A 20,651-nucleotide genomic window follows, 5' to 3' on the forward strand; every position below is an offset into this window, starting at 1 on the left:
TTCGTTCGAACCCCCCGAACCCCCCCTGGCTACGGGCCTGCGAAGAGTAAGTGTCGGATAAACTTTTGACCCTCAAGAGGAGGGTTAAACATGGATTTGTTGACTGTTAACAAAAGACTGAACTGCTTTTGCTATTAGAGCCCATGCACTACCACCACAACTACGCTCCACCTACACTACCATCAATGATAAAATGTTAATATAGAGAAGTCATTAAAGTAACACAGCTGCATCTTTATTACTGTACTACGAGTAGGTATAGCAAAGCCTATCATAGATTTTAGATCTGTATTAGTAGTATCCTAGATATATGCTCTGAGCGCGAACGCGGTGGCAGGAGGGCCAACTTGATTCGGTTGCCAGTGAGTTTATCAGAAGTATACCTGGCTACAGTACACGTCAATTGAGCGCTGTCGCTCGGCGGCACTTCCAAAGTGTAACAGAATTTATGAACTGAAGTATAGATGAGTGGAAGCATTATTTTTAAGTTTTCATCATAATTTTTAACATGTGTTCTACCGAGGTTTTTGACCTAAAAACATTTGATATTGTATTTGTTTAATTTGAAGATGTATATGTTAGGATATTTCATGTTTTCCATCGGGTTCCTTGACATAAAAACAGGCATAGATACCTAGATTTTAGTAATCGTGGCACGTATAGCCATTTTATGGCAAAGAAATGCGTTTGTGGCAGCCATTTTGGATTTAGTTTTTTTGGCGGGAAGATATTTTATGATAGATCACATGTGTTCTATACCCGTTCTATGGGGTTCATTGACCTCAAAAACATATGTATAGAGACCAAGATCATGGTACTTGGGGCACTTACAGCTGATTTATGGTAAAAACTGTGTTTTGTGGTGGCCATTTTGAATTTTCAACTTTTTGGCGGGAAGATATATCTACTACATAAATGGGGGAATCTGTCTGTCCCTCTGTCCGTCTATCTTCTCGAGACCCGTAACAGGTGACCCCCAACACCATATATATTCTGAATCAGCATGACGCCACGACCATTTAAAGCCAAAAAAAATTGCAAATTAAGCCAACAAAATATGCAAAAAAAGCCAAAAACATCAAAAACGACCGTATATGTACGTGAACTATCTATGGTGTCATGTGACATCGGGTGCTATAGTTATTTATTAAATCTTACCATTTATTCCATTCTTTGTCAAATGTTCTCATACATGATTCCTATGTTTATTATGTCATTATGTCTTTCTTCCATGGCCCGATAGGGGCATGCAACAAATAAAATTAATTCAATCCAATGCATAAAATGTTATTGGACGGTGGCGCCCCCGCGAATGAGCGGTACATTTTCGAACGATTTTGGTTTTGATTTTGGGTGGGTTCGGGTGCAAAGCAGTGAATGCAGCCTGCAGGGAGTACGCTTTGTCAGTTACAGCGCTCGAGAGGTGTGTATACGGTTCAGTGTGTAACGCAAGAATATCACAGTCAACGATACGCCAATCTTTTGTCTGTGGTTGTGATGAACGCATGAATTGCTGTTAAAGACTGCTATACAGTATATAAGGTATAAGTGTTACAGTATTAGTAATATTTATAATAATATAATATTATATCTCATCAAACCCCCCCCTCCCCTCTGCGAATGACCGGTACATTTTCGAACGAGTTTGGACAGATTCCCCCATTTATGTAGTAGATTTATGTATGTAATAAGGGGAAAAATAAGGGGAAAAAGAGAAAAGGGGAGGGGGAGGGAGGGGAAGGGGGAAAAGGGAAAGGGAGGGCGAGGGATGGATGTACAGCCTTGATGGCAGACTAAATTCTAGCTCTCTTCTTCTTTATCCCGGGCATCGCCGGGTAGCCCAGCTAGTCTTATGATATTTGACATGTGTATTCTTTGACTTCAAAAACATAGGTATAGACACCAAGATCATGGTAATCGGGGCACTTACAGCTGATTTATGGGCAAAAACATGTTTTCTGGTGGCCATTTTTAATTTTTATTTTTTGGCGAGAAACGTTGGAGTGACATCCCGCAATTTTTGAAATCGGCATACTCGAAAACCCCCTAGGGCAAATTTTCATGCTTCTTTCCAGAAGTGCATACCTCGGACATAGCCGCCCCACTAAATAACGTAGAATGCGATTTAAAAAAAAGCAATCCTGGGTAACTGGCCATTGTTTACATCAGAAATTGGCTGTACCTTTGGTGCTTTTACCTTAGTTTATGAGGATTTTCTTTGCAGCAAGCATTTGCTGCCTAAGTTGAGAGCAGGCAGCAAAATAATTCTTGTAGGCAGCTTGCCGCGCCTTAGTTTCGAACACTTGTCTAATGTTATAGACCTCGTTGCCAATGTTATCGGTGCTATGGGCTTCATGTAGCCATGTATTTATACTATGTTAAGATGGAAAACTGTTTTAATATAAACGGCACAATGTAATTGTGTCTTACTTATAAGTATATACTTAAAAATGGAGTCGCACGTAAATTTTTGTAACAAACCACTGTAAAAACGTAAGTAAATTACTCGCTACGCTTTAACTGAACGTTAGATTTGAAAATATAACTGTAAAAATATCAAGAGCGTATAAAGAAGGAGAGCGTACAACGGTGAAATGCTGGAACCATGTTGCAGTATTAGTCGAATTAATAAACTTTCCCCGTATTATTTTGACTATTCGTTGCAGTATTATTGATCAGCTGTTCTACCTTCTTAATATAAAACAAACCGCATGTCCCTACGATGCCCCTACGCTGAGATAATGAGCGGTGAAAATCTGGTATTTTTGCCGAAAACCGACTCGAGATCAGTGTTTATTGCGACTGTCTCTCGCTTTGAGATAACTTCGGGAAACCTCGCATGTTTCCGTCAATGATTGACAAATGGAATGAATGACGTCTGTTATTGATTGCCATAGTGATGACCCTCATTTGTGCCCACCTCACGCTGGATGTATAGTAATCTCTGTAGTACTGACATGAGTCAGCGCTACCACGGCGGTACACAGCGGCGACCGGAAGCTTGGCCAGAAACACTGAATACACTGGCCAGAAAGCGAGAGACAGTCGCAGTAAACACTGATCTCGAGTCGGTTTTAGGCGAAAATACCAGATTTTCACCGCTCATTATCTCAGCATAGGAGCATCGTAGGGACAAGCGGTTTGTTATATTAACAAGGTAGGACAGCTGATCAATAATACCGTCGAATACAAAGAATCGTCAAAATAAAACGGGCACAGTTTCTTAATTCGACTAATACTGCAACTAAACATGGTTTCACCTTTTCACCGTTTTTTTTTTTTTGATTGGTTCATTTCGATAATTAACAAAGCATACATTACATCGATAACAGCATAAATAAACAAAATGCAGCTAGAAAATTATCGAGGATGAAAACACATAAAAGCGTCGCTAACACACTTATTTCCATTGTGGTCCAACATAACATTGTATATATACTATACTATAAACTATAGCAAATATACCCACAATCCCCAAAATTTCTGAGTGATACAGTGATACAGTAAAAAACATTGACATACAGCATAAAGAAAAAATATATACAAAAAAAAAACTTCAGCATATTATGTACAAGTAAAGTGATTAAGGTAAGTGTTGAGCTGTTAAAAAGTAAAAAAAGTAAAAAAATAAAAAAATAAAAAATAGAAGCTTTCTGAGTGATACAATACAAAACAGTGCTATATACCATGAAAAAAAAATATAAACGAGAAAAAAAACATCAGCATATTCTGTACAGGTAAACTGATTACGGTAAATGTTTAGCCGGTAGAAATGATGTTTCCTGAGTAAATACAGTACAAAGCAGTGCAGAACAACATGAAGAAAAACTAAATACACACAAAAAAAACTTCATCAAATTTTGTACAAGTAGTACCCTTTTAGCACATCATTTCGACACTCGGTTCGTACACCATTATATCCACATTATACAAACATAACATATTTCGCACACACTCACATTTGTATAGATATAAATTAACGTATCGAAAAGTGCAATAATGTTGGGCAGTTAAAATGGTAATTTTGAGTGATACAGTACAAAGCAGTGCATATACAACATGAGGAAAAAATAGATACAAGAAAAAAAACTACAGTATAGCCTGTGCAGGCAAAGTGATTAAGGTGCACTTTACCATCGTTTCGACACTCATGTACGTACATCATTATATACATATTGCATACATACATACACCCACACTCATATTTATATAAGTGTAATATAATTATATATAATATAATACTCATATCAAGTATAAATACACTGATAATTTTAATAGTGATGAGATCATGTCACCCCTATATTTAATCTATTCATTTATACGAGATTAGTAAAATATGAAGTCACTGTCTTCCATTGTCTTAACCTTTTCCATAAGGTGTTTTTTAACTTGCCCTTTAAAACTAATATATCTGGCTGCAGATCTAATGTGAGGTGGTAGGGAGTTCCAAGCTTCAATTGAAGTGTATATAAATGTCTTTTTTCCATTGACCCCCACTCTTGGTTTAAAGATTGACAGCTCCCCAGCCCTAGTTTTGAAGCCGTCGATTTCCGAAGTTAATGTAAATCCATCAGTCATGTATTCGGGACTGAGATTATGCAGAATTTTGAAAACATGGTTTACCTTCAGTTGTACTACTCTGAACTCGACTGGAACCCAATTTACCGACAGGAACTCCCTTGCACCTATGTGGGTTCTTGGCCCCAGATTTAGGACACATCTAATAGCTTTATTTTGGCATACCTGCAACTTGCATTTTGTTTTCATTGAAAGACTACTGTACCAAACACTACATGCATAATCGAAATGACAATTAATCAAGGCAGTAACTAGTAATTTTTTACATGATTTGTTTAAATATTTAGCCAACAAATTCTATTGTTGACCTTTTTGACAACTTTGCTTCCTGTAATTTCAGCAGTCAAATTGTGTTCTAAGTCTACTCCTAAATATTTTACTGCAGTCTTACTTTGAATATCTGACCCATTGCTTGTGACAACAAAGTTTGTAAGTCGACTGATTTTATTTTTTGATTCAAACAGAATGGTTTCTGTCTTTCCAAAGTGCAGGGATAGATTGTTGTCACACAGCCATCTACTAACCGATTCCATTTCCAAGCTTAATTTTTCCTGGATAACCTGAATGTTAGTTCCTGATACTAACAGCGCTGAGTCATCAGCATACAATAAAAGCTTAGTTTTTACAGCGTCTGCCATATCGTTTACATATATTAAAAATAGCAACGGTCCTAAAATCGGTGCCTGAGGTACACCACATGTTATATCATTTTTTGTAGAAAAGGTACCTCCGACATCTGTCATCTGGCTTCTTCTGCACAGATAGGCCTGGAACCATTCGACCACCTTATAAGTTATAGTGTAGACCAATTGCTTTTAGTTTGGATAGTAAGATAGAGTGGTCAACTGTATCGAATGCTTTTTGTAGATCTAAAAGTACCATCCCAGTGAAATACCCTTTATCTGTTTCATTCCGAATGTAATCTGTTAAGTGAATTAAGGCTGTATCTGTAGAATAGGTTGTACGCTCTCCTTCTTTATACGCTCTTGACAATATGTATCGATCAAGCCTATATTTCCTCAACGAAAAATAACTCAAAAAAACGCGTTTCACCTTGGTTCTGTATCATGGCGGCAAGAGTCGACACCGGTTACGTATCAGCACAGCTATAAATATCATATAACACATGTAGATATACATGTATTATATGATATCTATGAGCATATGCAGCCTTCATGACCACCAGTGCTTGGCAACACCGCATCTATGGCAACAACGCATCAAAACATCGCCGCAGTGCGGCAAACGTAACCGCTGTTTGAAACATTCGACCCGACACCTTCAATTTGTAGTCTAAAAGCTTTGAATGAACGTATTCCTGAGCAATTTTTTTTAGCTATGACATATATAGGCAAGTACAAACGTGCAATGTTAAAATAATTCATTTTTGCCTCATTAGCTCACCTTGACATCGTCAATATGAGCTATAGCTGTGGGGCGTCGTCCATCCATCCCTCCGTCCGTCAACATTTGGCTACGGTCAAGGATAACTTGAGAACCGTTTGAGCCACATGTTTCAAATTGCATACAGTTGTTACTCCTATGGGAGAGATGTGAACGTCCTATTTTGGAGCACGCCAGTTGACCTACTTTCGAGCCACGCCCACTTTTTGGCAAAAATGGAAATGGCCATAAGTCAGTTCAGGTTCAACGGATTTTGCTCATTTTTGGTATGTGAATGAATAAGGACTGGCCCCAAAACATAACACGGGGGGTTTTGATTTTTTTTTTAATTATGCAAATTAGGTAGATTCACTATGCATTTCAGTGTCTGCCTACGGTCAACGATAATTCAAGAACCGTTTGACCCACATGTTTCAAATTCATTCGATTTTGTTAAATTTACCTACCTATACCTACTTAATCATACGGTACCTACGTGTAATATTGTGTTTTAGATTCTTTGTTACAGAAATTTGACTGGAATATTTTATTGCTTTTATTTGCGCGATAATCGAATACCAAAATGGTGATCATTTTCATTTTAGGCGTAGCGCCATCTCTCGCCCAGATTTCAGACTTTCAGATCCTGAAACAAAACAGTGAAATTTATATTAGTATAAAACAGGGAATAAAAACATTTTATCATTTCAATCATCGCCGCTTGAAAGTTCGAGGGAAGCTATCTTTAATGTAGCCTATACTACTAAGAGTTATTATGTGATATTGTAATTGCAAATAATAATTGTAGTTAATTTATCACGTTATTTCAGAACTCAGAAAGGTCAGACAATTTCACAAGCGCCAATGACCATGAGCCAACAACCATTGAAAATTGCAACACGCAAGCATCTGTCGCTGAACTTTTTCACCAACACCAAGTATGAGTTCCTTCTTGCTGGCATCACAGGTGGTGTTGCCTCCACCATGACTGTCCATCCTCTTGACCTTATTAAAATCAGATTTGCTGTTAATGACAACCAACTCGATAGCAGACCAAAGTACCAAGGTGTTATGCATGCTGTGCGGAGCATCGTGAGGGCAGATGGCTTCCTTGGTCTCTATCAAGGAGTGACACCAAATCTTATTGGTAATGGGGCAGCTTGGGGATTTTACTTTCTCTTTTACAATGCAATTAAGTCGTCTATGAATCAAGGCGATACGAGTAGGCCACTACATGCCAGTCAGCACATGCTTGCAGCATGCGAATCTGGCGTCCTGACTTTGGTACTCACAAATCCCATATGGGTAACTAAAACGAGACTGTGTCTGCAGTATGAGTCAGTCAAGTTGGACAACACAAAGCGCTACAAGGGAATGACTGACTGCTTGCTGAAAGTCTACAAGTATGAAGGTATCAGAGGCCTGTATAAGGGCTTTTTACCAGGCCTCATAGGTGTGTCCCACGGTGCACTGCAATTCGTCATCTATGAAGACATGAAAATTGTCTATAACAAGTACAGAGAGAGAGCCCATAATGCGAAATTGTCTGTCATCGAGTACCTTGCATGTGGTGCTTCATCAAAGATGATCGCCACCTCCATCACCTACCCATATCAAGTGGTGCGCGCACGTCTTCAGGATCAGCATGCTACACACAATGGTGCCATTGACATCATCCGTAAGACCTGGAGTTTCGAAGGGTACAGAGGGTTTTACAAAGGTCTCTTCCCAAGTTTACTGCGAGTTTCGCCTGCAACAGCGATTACCTTCCTTGTCTATGAAGAAATCATCAGTTTGCTGGGTGCTAAGACATGAGTTGTTGAAAGTGGACGTTGGTAAAGAGCAAGTGAACTACATGTAGCATGCCGACAATGTTATTATAATCACCTGAAATAATTAAATGCATGTGTTTTGTGGATGTCTTCTATCATGCACTACTGATAAATAACTGAATATAAATATGTGCGTGTGCGTGTGCGTGTGCGTGTGCGTGTGCGCGTGCGCGTGCGTGTGAGAGAGATTGATTTACTGGCAGTTGTATCATGTTGTTGATGTGTAGTTGTACTGCAATATTATTACAGATTGTTGGATAATTTATGATAGTTGTTAAAAATAATTTAATACTTAGTAAATTACATGTCTATTTTATCTCTTAGTGTCTCTAAATATCTAACTACTCTCGTCTAAGTATTCTATATACTAACTTTTTATACATACACAAGTAGTGAAAATGCAAAATCTATTCAAATTGCATTACCCATTCCACGGCTTCATTTTTCAAGTAGTGCTATGATCACTTCATATCTGTAGTATAAGCCAGTGACTTAAATGTGTACATGGTTTTTTTACAAGCCGATTGGAAGGAGAGAAGATGTAGGTGTAGGATGTAGCCAACGAAACGAGGATGTAATTCGTCACCCACAGAATCTGTCTCTTTGTTTTATTATGCCACCACCAACGTGTTGGGGACACTGACGACAACGATGACGATAACAATTACGATAGTGCGGCGACAGCGCATGCGTGCGCGCGTTTGACTACGGCCACGGCAACGGCGACGATAACGATAGCGTGCCGCTGATACCAAACTGTGTGCCAATAGTGTGTGATTCACTGAAACAATACACCAAAAAAGGACTTCACTAAATTACTCCTAGCACAATTCTATCCCAACAATTATATCCTGAACGAAGTTCTAAACTGCAGAAACGCGTACCCTATTAACTGAACTGCCCCTCAAACTCTTAAACAGCATAAACATCACGGAAATATAACTGCGAACATCGAGAATTTCCTCTCAACCCGCAACCGCAATTGAAACTAAAACCAAAACAAGGACGACTATATAGCTACCAATGTGGTATGATTCACATTCAGCTAAATCCAGCAATTATACGATTTTTAGTGTCTTTAAGATTATGAACAACCACTAGTAACTCACCGAAGGTTTGTGACACCTTTACATCCCTTTACATCACTACAGAATCCACATACATATATAGAAAAGGCTGGCTACACGAGCGACTAACGAAATGCAACCTTGCGTGTGCCGCCGTATTCCACACTGTCCCGTGACTCACGCGTATAGGTTTAACCTGCCGCGCCCTCTATCGTTTCCAAACTAAGCCAAACTCCGGCAGCTACATTCCGGCCCCTTAATTGTAAAACAATTACATAACACAGTGCTATGACTCACCGCGGTAATGTGTCATGCAAACCATAACCGAAAGTTACGCAATGCTCAACATGAAAGTACCTAACGTTCAATAACGACCATTAACCGATTCTGTAATGGACAGCCCTCTTAACTCCGCCATTATACTAGCCGGTTCTACTTTTTGTCCCGCTCAGACTCCAATAACAAACACAGTTTCGCGATTGGCCTATCTAACACAGAATGCCGAGTCTTAACGGAACAGGATCTCACAAAACCCTTTGTATCCGCTTTAACGTCCACAATTCTACCAAGAAGCCAGCTATTTCTCGGCAGCGATTCTTCCACCACGAGTACAATATCGCCCCGCATTAGGTTCTTTTGAGGGTCATGCCATTTCTGCCTGGCCTGCAATAGGGGCAAGTACTCTTTGCGCCCCCTTGTCCAGAATAAGTCCGCTAAATACTGGACCTGTCGCCAACGTCTTCTGACATAAACATCCTTCCTATCGAAGACACCGGGAGGCATTGATGTCTTCTCCCTCATGGTCAACAGCATCCGTGGAGATAACGGCTGCAGATCGTCCAGATCAGAGGACAGCGTAGATATTGGCCGGCCATTCACGATGTTCTCTACCTCGCAGAACAAGGTACTGAGACCTTCATCGTCCAGTCTAAGATGTTGCTCCCTTAACACGCCTTTCATAACTTGGCGAACAGTCCTTATGAACCTTTCCCAGACACCACCGAAGTGGGAGGCTGCAGGGGGGTTAAACTCCCAGCTTATCCCTTTCTGCCGCAGCCACTCGGGGATTTGACTCTGGTTCCAAGCCTTGACAGCATTTCTTAGCTCCTCAGCGCCCACAAAATTCGTGCCATTATCTGTCCTCAACAATGATATTTCACCCCTCCTGGAGATGAACCTGCGTATGGCATTTAGACAGGAATCGGCATTTGCGGTATGCACGATCTCCAGATGAATCGCTCTCGTGGCCAAACAAGTGAACAGGAGACCATATCTCTTCACCATGCTCCTTCCCTGCTTAACCTCAAAGGGACCAAACATATCAAGGCCCGTATTCTCAAAGGGTGGCTTGTCACTCATCACCCGCTCAGCAGGCAACGATGCCATTTGCTGTGTTGATGGACCAGCACGATTCTTCTTACAAGTAACACATCGACTAACCACACTCTTGATCACCGCACTTGCTCCAATCAGCCAGTACCTCTGCCATAGGTTTGCTAGCATAGCCGCCCTGCCCATATGCCCAACCTGGGCATGAGCCTCCATAACAACCAGTTGTGCCATTCCCGAATCTTTTGGGATAAGCACCTGGTGTTTCATTTCTTCTGGGAGGGTTGCTCTCCTCAGCCTACCACCTACTGATATAAGATCATCAATCAGAATGGGATCTAGGTTTCGCAGCGGGCTACGTCTTAACGCTCTCCTGACTTCGTCAACATTACCACCTTTCAGAGCCTTTAATTCTGCTGCGAAGAATCTCCGCTGTTTGTGAGCCAATATCAGTCTTTCTGCAGCCTTCGAGTGATCCAGGGTTGGGCGATTGCAACTTGGCCTGGAGTCAGCGCCTCTCTTGAATTTCTCGGCATCCATCAGTACCATGGCCACTACTCTCTTCAACCTTGGGTAACTTGAATACCTCGTGAGTAAGTCATCCAAAAAACAACATCGTCCCTCTACTGTTACTACATTAGACACCTTGACTTCTAGGTCGCCTTCTGCAACATCAGGCACAATCCCCTGTAAGTCTGGCCACTGTTTACTGGATTGCCTAAGGAAGTCTGGACCATTAACCCACCTCTCATTCCCCAGGAACTCAGCAATTCTTTGTTCTCTGGAAGCTTCATCGGCAGGATTATTACACGTCCTGACGTATCTCCACTGGTTGGGTTCAGTCAGATCCCGAATTACTGCAACCCTGTTGGCTACAAACGTTTTGAATCTCATTGAATCATTCTGTAGGTACCTCAGTACGGTCTGGCTATCAGTCCAATAATGAACTTCCTTCACGCCCAACTCAGTCAGAACAGTACTTGCAAGGCGAGCACCCATCACAGCTGCAGTTAATTCTAGCCTTGGAATGGAGACATACTTAAGAGGAGCTACCCTACCCCTCGCCAACACAAGAGACACCTGAACCCTGCCATTACTATCTTCTTGTCGGAGGTAGGCACACATTCCATAGCCCTCTTCGCTTGCATCTGCAAAGACGTGAAGCTGCCGACTTATTACCACTGAGGACAGGTCCGACTTTGTCATCTGGGTACGTTCCATTCTTTGAGTCTGATCAGTTCCTGCAGCCACACTTCCCATCGCTGCAGCGAAACACCCTCAATTGGCTCGTTCCATTCCAGACCCTGACGGCAAACTTCTTGAAGCAGGATCTTTGCTGGAAGAACGAAGGGGGCTACCAAACCCAGTGGGTCAAACACCGAGCTTACGATAGATAGCAGCCCTCTCCTCGTTAAGCTTCTTTCCGCAGGCGCTACATTAAAGCTGAGCGTGTCTGACTGAGGTGACCATTGCACACCAAGTGCTCTCGCTACCGGCAGATCATCCATGTTCAAGTCCAATGATTTTAGCTCAGGCGCTCTTTCCTGTTCGGGGATGGCACCTAGCACCTCTTTATCATTACTCATCCACTTGGTCAGATGGAAGCCTCCATCCAGACAAAGGTTAGTCAGGTCATTCACCAAGACGAATGCTCGCTCCTGACTATTCACAGAGGAGAGGCAGTCATCCACATAGAAGTTCTTGTTCATCACATTTCTGGCTTCTACCCCATACTTGTCACCATGATCGGCCAGTGTCTTCTTCAGAGCCATGTTGGCACAAGCCAGAGACGAAGTGGCACCAAACAAATGCCTGGTTATCCTATACGTTAGGACAGCTTGTCCATCCGCGGGCAGCCAGTAGAATCGAAGGCAGTCTCTGTCCTGTTCAGCAACCACCACCTGCAGAAACATACCCTCGATATCTGCTGTGACCGCAATCTTCTCCTGTCTGAACTTCATCAGTACACCTATCAGGGTATTCGTCACATCCGGCCCCTGTAACAGCATGTCATTCAGGGATACTCCAGCCCACTTTGCAGCACAGTCATAGACAACCCATAATTTGCCTGGTTTCTTGACACTGTACACTGGATGATGGGGCAGATACCAAACCCTTCTGCCAACAGGTCCAACTCTTCCACTTCCTCCATATATCCTTTCCGCATCATCTCCTCCATAAACCCCGTGTACTTAGCCTTGAGCCCAGGGTCAGCATTTAACCTCTTCTCCAACAACTCATACCTTCTCTGTGCTAATCGTCTGTTGTCTGGTAGTGTCACATTCCCATCTCGCCAGGGTATTGGAAGGACATAATGTCCATTATCAAACTTCATATTCTCATCAACTAACTTGACAAACCGTCTATCTTCTACAGACATGCTCGACTTCTCCTCAGATCCGACTTCTGGGAAATCAATCTTCGCTGCTTCTATTACCATCCTCGTCAACTGCTCATGGTCTTCAATGGCTCGAAGTTCAACCCTATTTATTGTTGCCACTCTCTGCGTTGCTCCGTGGCGGATGATGTTCCATGGTATCCATCCTAACACTGTTCTTGCCGCGTAGTGCGAACCAGGGGGCCCTGTGACCACCTCCAACGGAGTGTAAGCCTTGGCAACGGCATTACCCAACATCAGACCGATTTCCTCTTCGAGCTCCGGCACCACTACGCGGCCCCTCAAGTGATTCCACGTATCTACATCGCTCTGAGTCGGGATGTGGTCCCTCGTCACCGGTAGGGAATTCTTCGTATACACATTCGGAAGCTGAATATCCCTACCGCCTTCCTGACTGCTCACTGCTGTGTTAGAGATTATGTATGTCTGGAGAGCATGTGTATCACCCATAGTATCAATGGTTATCCGCGCCTTGCGACTTCCGACAATTCACCGACTCATGGGGCCCCTTGCACAGCTCACACGCCTCCTTTGGACCTGCAAGGGTTGCATACGACCTCTTTGGTGCTTTCCAACCTTGGGCCGTTCCTTGCTGACCATGGCTTGAGTTAGCTGATTGTACCACGTTAAACATCGGGATGTTTGCTTCTCGGGCCCTTTCTCTCATAAACACAGCAAACACTTCAAAGCTGGGAAAGGTTTCCATATTGAGGTAACTTTGTACGACACCTCTTCATCTGTTTTCAACATAACTCGGTACCTTAGCCACCAGCTTGTAGTTCTCCTGAGGGTAATCTAGCACTCCGAGATCTGGGATCATCTTCTTCCCCGCGCTTACCTCATTCAGAAAGTCTGAAAACGCTCTAAGACCATGCGCATCTCTAGGATTGACCCTCGGCCAACTTTGCAGCTTCGTCAAGAATGCTCTAGCTACAACGGAGTTGTTACCGTAACGATCCTTGAGCTCCTTACGGGCAAGGTAATAGGCATTATAATCTTGAAGCAAAATGTAATTACTAATCATTGCACGAGGCTCACCACCCAGATGTTGGCTAAGCAAATTCAGCTTTTCATTCCCAGATACAGCTTTGTTTTCTATCAGACTTGTAAAAGCTGATTCCCATGCAGGATATCTCAAAGGGTCACCATCAAACCTTTCAACGCGTAATGGTGGTAGCCGGAAGGAGTCAACCAATTCTTTGATTACGCTCTCATCCTTGACCGCACTTGATGGGTGCGCAGGAGCCGAGCAGGACGCATTCCCTGGGCCTGGTTGAATAGCATGTTGATCGTCAACGTGACAAACCGGTGCGTCGATCACAGGAGCTCCGACGGTGGATGGGACAAACTCAGGTGCAGCGAATGACAAAGGGGCATTCATCTCAGCGCCGATGTCCTCCTGTGACTCGCGTTGCTCGACCTCCTGAATTACTTCGAGCAGAGCCTGTGTCTTGGCTAGCTCTCTCTTACGCCTTAGCTGTCCTAGTTTTAACTCTGCCTCAAGCTCGTCGAACTGAAGCTCAACTTTCTGCATGGCCACCTTCTTTTCCAACTCTACCCGCTCCCTCCTTCGTGAAGAATGCGAAGAATCCGATTTGATGGACCTGGATGACCTTGAAGATATAACCGATCCTTCCTCATCCTGATTGCCCTTACTCGCACCTTGAGCCAAACCAGCGTAACTTGCTGAGGATGACTTCACCGTCGGATTATATGCCAGCTTCGACAGCTCTGGAAGACTGGCCGATGACAGTGGTTGTCTATACAGCTTTCCTGACCTTGTCTCCATAATGCTCTTTAGACAGTCTTACTAAAATCTTCGTGAATAATGTAGGATGTAGCCAACGAAACGAAGATGTAATTCGTCACCAACAGAATCTGTCTCTTCTTTGTTTTATTATGCCACCACCAACGTGTTGGGGACACTGACGACAACGATGACGATAACAATTACGATAGTGCGGCGACAGTGCATGCGTGCGCGCGTTCGACTACGGCCACGACAACGGCGACGATAACGATAGCGTGCCGCCGATACCAAACTGTGTGCCAATAGTGTGCGATTCACTGAAACAATACACCAAAAAAGGACTTTACTAAATTACTCCTAGAATTCTATCCCAACAATTATATCCTGAACGAAGTTCTAAAACTGCAGAAACGCGGTACCCTATTAACTGAACTGCCCCTCAAACTCTTAAACAGCATAAACATCACGGAAATATAACTGCGAACATCGAGAATTTCCTCTCAACCCGCAACCGCAAATTAAACTAAAACCAAAACAAGGACGACTATATAGCTACCAATGTGGTATGATTCACATTCAGCTAAATCAGCAATTATACGATTTTCAGTGTCTTTAAGATTATGAAAAACACTAGTAACTCACCGAAGATTTGTGACACCTTTACATCCCTTTACATCACTACACGAATTCCACATACATATATAGAAAAGGCTGGCTACACGAGCGACTAACGAAATGCAACCTTGCGTGTGCCGCCGTATTCCACACTGTCCCGTGACTCACACGTATAGGTTTAACCTGCCGCGCCCTCCGGTATCCGGTCTCTCATCTGGGTGAGGTTATGGCGGTAGAGAATGGCGATTACAAGTAGGAGAATGTAGAAGAGGTTGAGCCATCTCACAAACACTAGGGATGGAAAGGATTAGTAATGCCGCCAGCTCCCAGAATAACATTGCGATTTATACGTGTTTCATATAATTCAAAAAGAGAAACCCACTCATCAGCTTGACTGCATGTGCATGGCACACAAAATGAAAAACTCGCTCTATACAGTGAGATTATAACAGAAAATATAACAGTTAAAGAAGTAGCAACAGTAAGAAATAAAAGTGAAAACAAGTGACAAAAGACACTTTCTCCCTTTCTATTTATCATTTACAACATTGTGAATCCCATTCCCCCCCCTCCCACTCGTGGTTGCATGTCTACCCCCTTCCACACACACCTACACTCCCACTTGTAGGCACCATGCACATCCTACACCTTGAACTTGATTCGTCTACAATCGACATCTTTGTGCCATGTCAGTGCCTTTTGGTGACGTCCGATAATTTGTCTAATTCTCTAATTAGGCCATGGGCCAAGAGTGATTATTGTTCACTTTTGTTTGACACCTCATGGAACCAGGTTTAAAGCTGGTGTATCCCTGGTATTTCGTCGTTACTTTAACTCATCGGTCGGTGATCGTAGACAATGATGGTCGAAGAGGTTGTGTATATTATATAGGATATAGACGTCTTTATTTCAATACATATGTACAACATATGGATGCGGGGGACGGCTTAGCCAGTGCCACACCCGACTCCCTCTCGAACCTTCTTTTCTCTCCCTTTTATAGGCATCTCATTATGCCACACGGCCCAGATCAACATAACCAGGGCCGTACGCAGCAGGGGGGCAGCAGGGGCAGTTGCCCCCTAGAGATTTTCAGAGTATGTCTTTTAATGAGACAAATACTGTACACTTTTAGAAATAAAATAGAAATGTGACAAAAGGTTATCTTAAATCATCAAAGAAATATTACACTTTAAATAAAGAAATGTGAAATTGCAAAACGTTAGGGCACAGGGGGCATGGGGAGTACCTTTGCCCCTCTACAGAAAATTTCTTGCGTACGGCCTTGAACATAATCAATGAGCAGCCCGCGTGCCGTATTGATTCTGTATAATTCCGCTGGCTGGGTGCAAGGTGTTCAGACATGTGACGATGAGTCATATTATTGCATCATCTCCGTACTACGTTGCATCATCAAATCTCGTCACCACACTGGTTATAAGTTAAATACATTATCCTGATTATAAATCACCAATGTTCACCCCAAAATTCTTGCACATTGGTTTGTAATAATCTTTTGAAAAGTGGAATTTTCCGAAACAAATTCTGCCAATAGATGGCTGTATGCGAAGCTTGAACCAATCACGGTGCTCTATGTGAAGCTTGAACCAATCACGGTGCTCTATGTGAAGCTTGAACCAATCACGGTGCACCATTTCACCATAATGGCAGCCCCCACAAGATGCTCACCAGACTAATCAGAATAATCAGAATATGTAAAATTATGAATTCGGTCTTATATCATATGTTACAAAGGTGCCCAGTTTCAGAATTCAGAATGTTAATTGCTCTGGTAAGTAATGTGATGTTGTCGAGAAAATCTGCTCCTATATGCTCAACGCCAACGGTTGGTCATCACAAGCTAGTTAAGGATACTCTCAAGGTTTTAGGAAAAATTTTACCGATTTTTAATTTTCAACTTTATTCGATGGCTAACACTATGTGCCACCTCTGTACATGCGCATTTCTCCATATAACGGTACATGTGAACTGTCAGAGCGTTTTGATTGCCCGCGTACATGTGTAGTGAGCCGCGGCTGACGTCATGATAACGTCAGAGACATGATACAACCTGAGGCGTGTTCAGGAGAGCGAACGCTCGCGAGCGCTCGCCTTCTGAACGACACTGCGCGAGCGCGCGCAAGCTGAGAAGGCTGTTCGCTCAGCGCGCGAGTTGTTTACAAGATGGCGACGGAAAATCTGGCGAATGCGAATCTAACATTTCTGACGTCAATTTGCAATCTATTTCAACTTCATTTCGAACACTTCAGTGTGAGTCCGTCCGTGTGTCAACAGTTGGGCACAAATCTTAACTGCTCGACGTACGGTCACGATATTGGGTATGTCGGGGGGGGGATCGTCAAAACGGGTTGGGATGTCGAAGCTGGGGGTCAAAGGTCAAAGGTCAACAGGTGTAAATGAAGGGGGAACATTCCCTCCTTAACTTAAGGTATAGGGAGGAAATGGCCATGCATGGTGTCGTTTGCAATGGATTGTGGGATCTTCCCCAAGTGAGCGGCTCGGCTAGTGGGTTACTTCGGCCTCGCCGGGTTGTCCGGGTAACGCAAAAATACCACGTGACTGCCAAATCGAACGTATTTGGGGCTGGCCCGAGTAGACTAAGGGAAGAAAATGCTACATGCATGGCGACGATATATCCAGTGCCTGGAATTGCATGAACCCAGCTAACACAAAAACGTTATTATAACGTTTTTATAACGTTATGCAAAAGTTGTTATAACGTTTTTGTAACGTTTATATAAGTAAATGTGTAGGTTTTTATACGTTTACATAACGTTGGTAAAACGTTTTTATGTAACGTTAACATAACGTTATTGTATGGGGTCTGGCAACGTTTGAAATAACGTTAGTTAATGTATTCACAATAACGTGATTTAAACGTGGATTTTCTACTGAAACGTAATTTGTGTATGTGCGCGTGCGTGCCGTGCACATATATATACTGTATATATATATATATATATATATATATATATATATATATATATACTGTATATATATATATATATCAATGGAAAACAAACATACTAACAAAATCAGTGTTTACGCGAGCTGAGCATATATACACGTAGTGGAATTAATTTTACGACATATAGAAACTGCTGCACATATACAGTATGCAATCAAGCCACAGTTCCGAAAAGTAAAATACGTTTAATCCAGTTTAAAAATATAAATAAAAACGACATGATTTACAACTATATATATATATATTATCCTCAATATCAACATCAAATCGTCAAAGTTGTAAAATTCATAATGAAATATTCGACTATCTTAATCTGCAGGTATATGCACACATAACAAACATTCCAGATAACATTATTATTATATAAACTTATACACATGTACATATGAATCACGAACCTTCCTATATAATATTTTCAGGAGCTGATATTTTCAGAAATGAATAAAAGCATAATTACAATCAAGAGCTATTAATACCTATATAACTAGGAGCTGAGCTATAATAAGGTATTGAGGCGCCAAATGGTAGGTGCCAACACCCCGCAGTCGCCGTGCGCCCAGGTCCCGCGGAAGTGCGCGGCTTGACCGCTCTCGGCAGTCGGGGAACAACGCATCTTTTGCGCAACGCAATCTTGTACCCGGTCTCTCTTGTTACTATACATAGTGATAATTCCTGAATAAGCATGCTAGGTAAACATCATTATATATACATAGATAGATAGATAGATAGATAGATAGATAGATAGATATATACATAGATAGATAGATAGATAGATAGACCGATAGATTAACACAAACACATCTATTGTATCAATTTCTCTCTGTGTGTGTATATATACATAAACCTCTTGGGCTTTTGATTTTATTATCTCCTCCGCATTATGCCTCCTCTACTCTTTCTCTATGTGTATCTCTCTGTGTGCGCGTCGTCTCTCTCGCCACCCTCTCCACATCTCCTCATCACTGGTGGTTCGGTGATGGAGATGGCAATTGGTATCCCATGTGATGCAACTCTAATCTGTTTCACAGAAACAAAACGTGCCAAATGTACGTACGCATGTATATCATACATAATATTATCTCTCTCTATATATATATCTATATATGTAATATCATCTGTTAATCATAGTAATAAAGACAAAGATTTCTGCATAAATATTCTGCGACTGTGAAATATAGAACTAAAAGGACAGTTTAGTACAGCTATAGGCAGTATTTAATTATCTTCAACTGCTTCACTATGTTGTACATATCATACTCCACTCCACTCGCTTTCTATGTTCGCACGTCAGCTTCTCAGCTGGAGCATGAGAGTTCAGAAGTTTCCCATGCGAGGCAACTCCAGTCTGTTCCAAAAGAGAACACGCCAGCTAGTATGAATACATAATCATGTAGGCGCACTCGGATCTGCTGGTAGTGACTCGTCACTCACATGCACGCGCGCGCGCGCACGCACGCACGCACACACACACACACACACACACACACTCGATACTAGCTCTAGTACTATAGCCCGCGTACAGTCGATACATACTTAGCTCTAGTACTATAGCCCGCTTACATTGACTCCAGCGGCAACTGTACGCGGGCTATAGTTACTAGAGCTAATACATACTCAGCCCGGTTTGCCCAGATCGACTGCATCGTCGTAACTTTTTGTAGCCAATGCACACACACGCGGCCGCACGCGCGCACGCGCGCACGCAAGCACACACACACGCGCGCGCGCGTACTGCAGTGCAGTGCCTAGATACAATAATGTAACCCAAACCCAAGATGATATTGAGCAGACGAAATTGATACGAATTGAATTTAGAAGTAAATGTATGAATGAACAAGTGCTGCGGAGCGACAGCGCTCATCTATCGTCTACTGCAGTGACTCTGTGGTGGAGTGGTGGGATTCTAGTAAACCCTGTTAGTCCCACAATGTGTTGACATACACGGCCGAAACAGTGGAAGGCAAGGATGGTATCAGGAACCTTCTCAAAGAAATGTTTGTTGGATCGTTATGAAGTTGCCACGAGATGGCGCGACGTTTAAGTGTCTTCAGATTAAAGATCGAAGCTCCCATCGTACGTAGTAGCAACAACTATTTGCAAGACAGAATAGGTAAGCACTCATCCATTTACCTAGCAAGCCTACAGGCTGAAATAGAGAGCTGCTACCTAGCTGTAACTAATTAACGCAGGCAAAACTACACAGTACCACTGGCAGTGGCATACGTTACATGAACACATGCCGTACAGAATGCCATAGAATTATTAACGATTTAAGGAGCATAAACCTTCTTCAACCAAATTTAGCTTTTGAAATTTCACTGTGACATTGTAGCCTCATACATCCAGGCATGTATAGATTCTACTAGCAAACCCGGCAGTCATTTTTTTTCTAACAGTAAACAAATCCATGTTTACCCTCCTCTGAGGTCAAAGGTTATCCGACACTTACTCTTTGCATGTCAGCAGAAAATACATTTCATGGTCCTTTCAATAAAGCCATAAAAATACCAGGTCACTGCTGAAACAAAAAGTTTTTCAATCGCTCTGTCACACCATGTCCTCAGAAAATGTCTAAAATCTCCCCTGTGCCCCATTGACCTTTGACCTGTGACCTCCAATTTCGGCACAGTGATGGCTATTCCTACCATGATGCTATACACCGACTATCACAAGCCTGGTCGAGCCGTTTAGATTTGTGCCGCAATTCTGG

The 20,651-nt window shown here is 42.4% G+C and overlaps 3 protein-coding genes across 3 annotated transcripts in view; 1 reads left to right on the forward strand and 2 right to left on the reverse strand.

The window, feature by feature from the left end:
• The window catches only part of LOC106813609 (mitochondrial folate transporter/carrier-like), an 11,395-nt gene extending 3,286 nt beyond the window's left edge, over window positions 1–8,109 (forward strand). The window contains exon 2 of the mRNA XM_014817792.1: window positions 6,792–8,109. Within this exon, the coding sequence (XP_014673278.1) occupies window positions 6,826–7,776 (951 nt within the window). The 5' untranslated portion in view covers window positions 6,792–6,825 and the 3' untranslated portion in view covers window positions 7,777–8,109. The remainder of the gene's footprint in view (window positions 1–6,791) is intronic.
• A 1,183-nt stretch (window positions 8,110–9,292) lies between these two features.
• On the reverse strand, window positions 9,293–11,395 carry LOC106813599. The gene has a single exon (XM_014817779.1). It carries the CDS (start codon window positions 11,393–11,395, stop codon window positions 9,293–9,295), a length of 2,103 nt encoding a protein of 700 aa, XP_014673265.1.
• LOC106813600 lies at window positions 11,392–12,198 on the reverse strand. The gene has a single exon (XM_014817780.1). It carries the CDS (start codon window positions 12,196–12,198, stop codon window positions 11,392–11,394), a length of 807 nt encoding a protein of 268 aa, XP_014673266.1.
• Between the last annotated feature and the right edge of the window lie 8,453 nt (window positions 12,199–20,651).

The sequence above is a fragment of the Priapulus caudatus genome, unplaced genomic scaffold (assembly GCF_000485595.1).
Source record: "Priapulus caudatus unplaced genomic scaffold, Priapulus_caudatus-5.0.1 Scaffold798, whole genome shotgun sequence".
In the NCBI taxonomy this organism is placed as follows: Eukaryota; Metazoa; Priapulida; class Priapulimorpha; order Priapulimorphida; family Priapulidae; genus Priapulus; species Priapulus caudatus.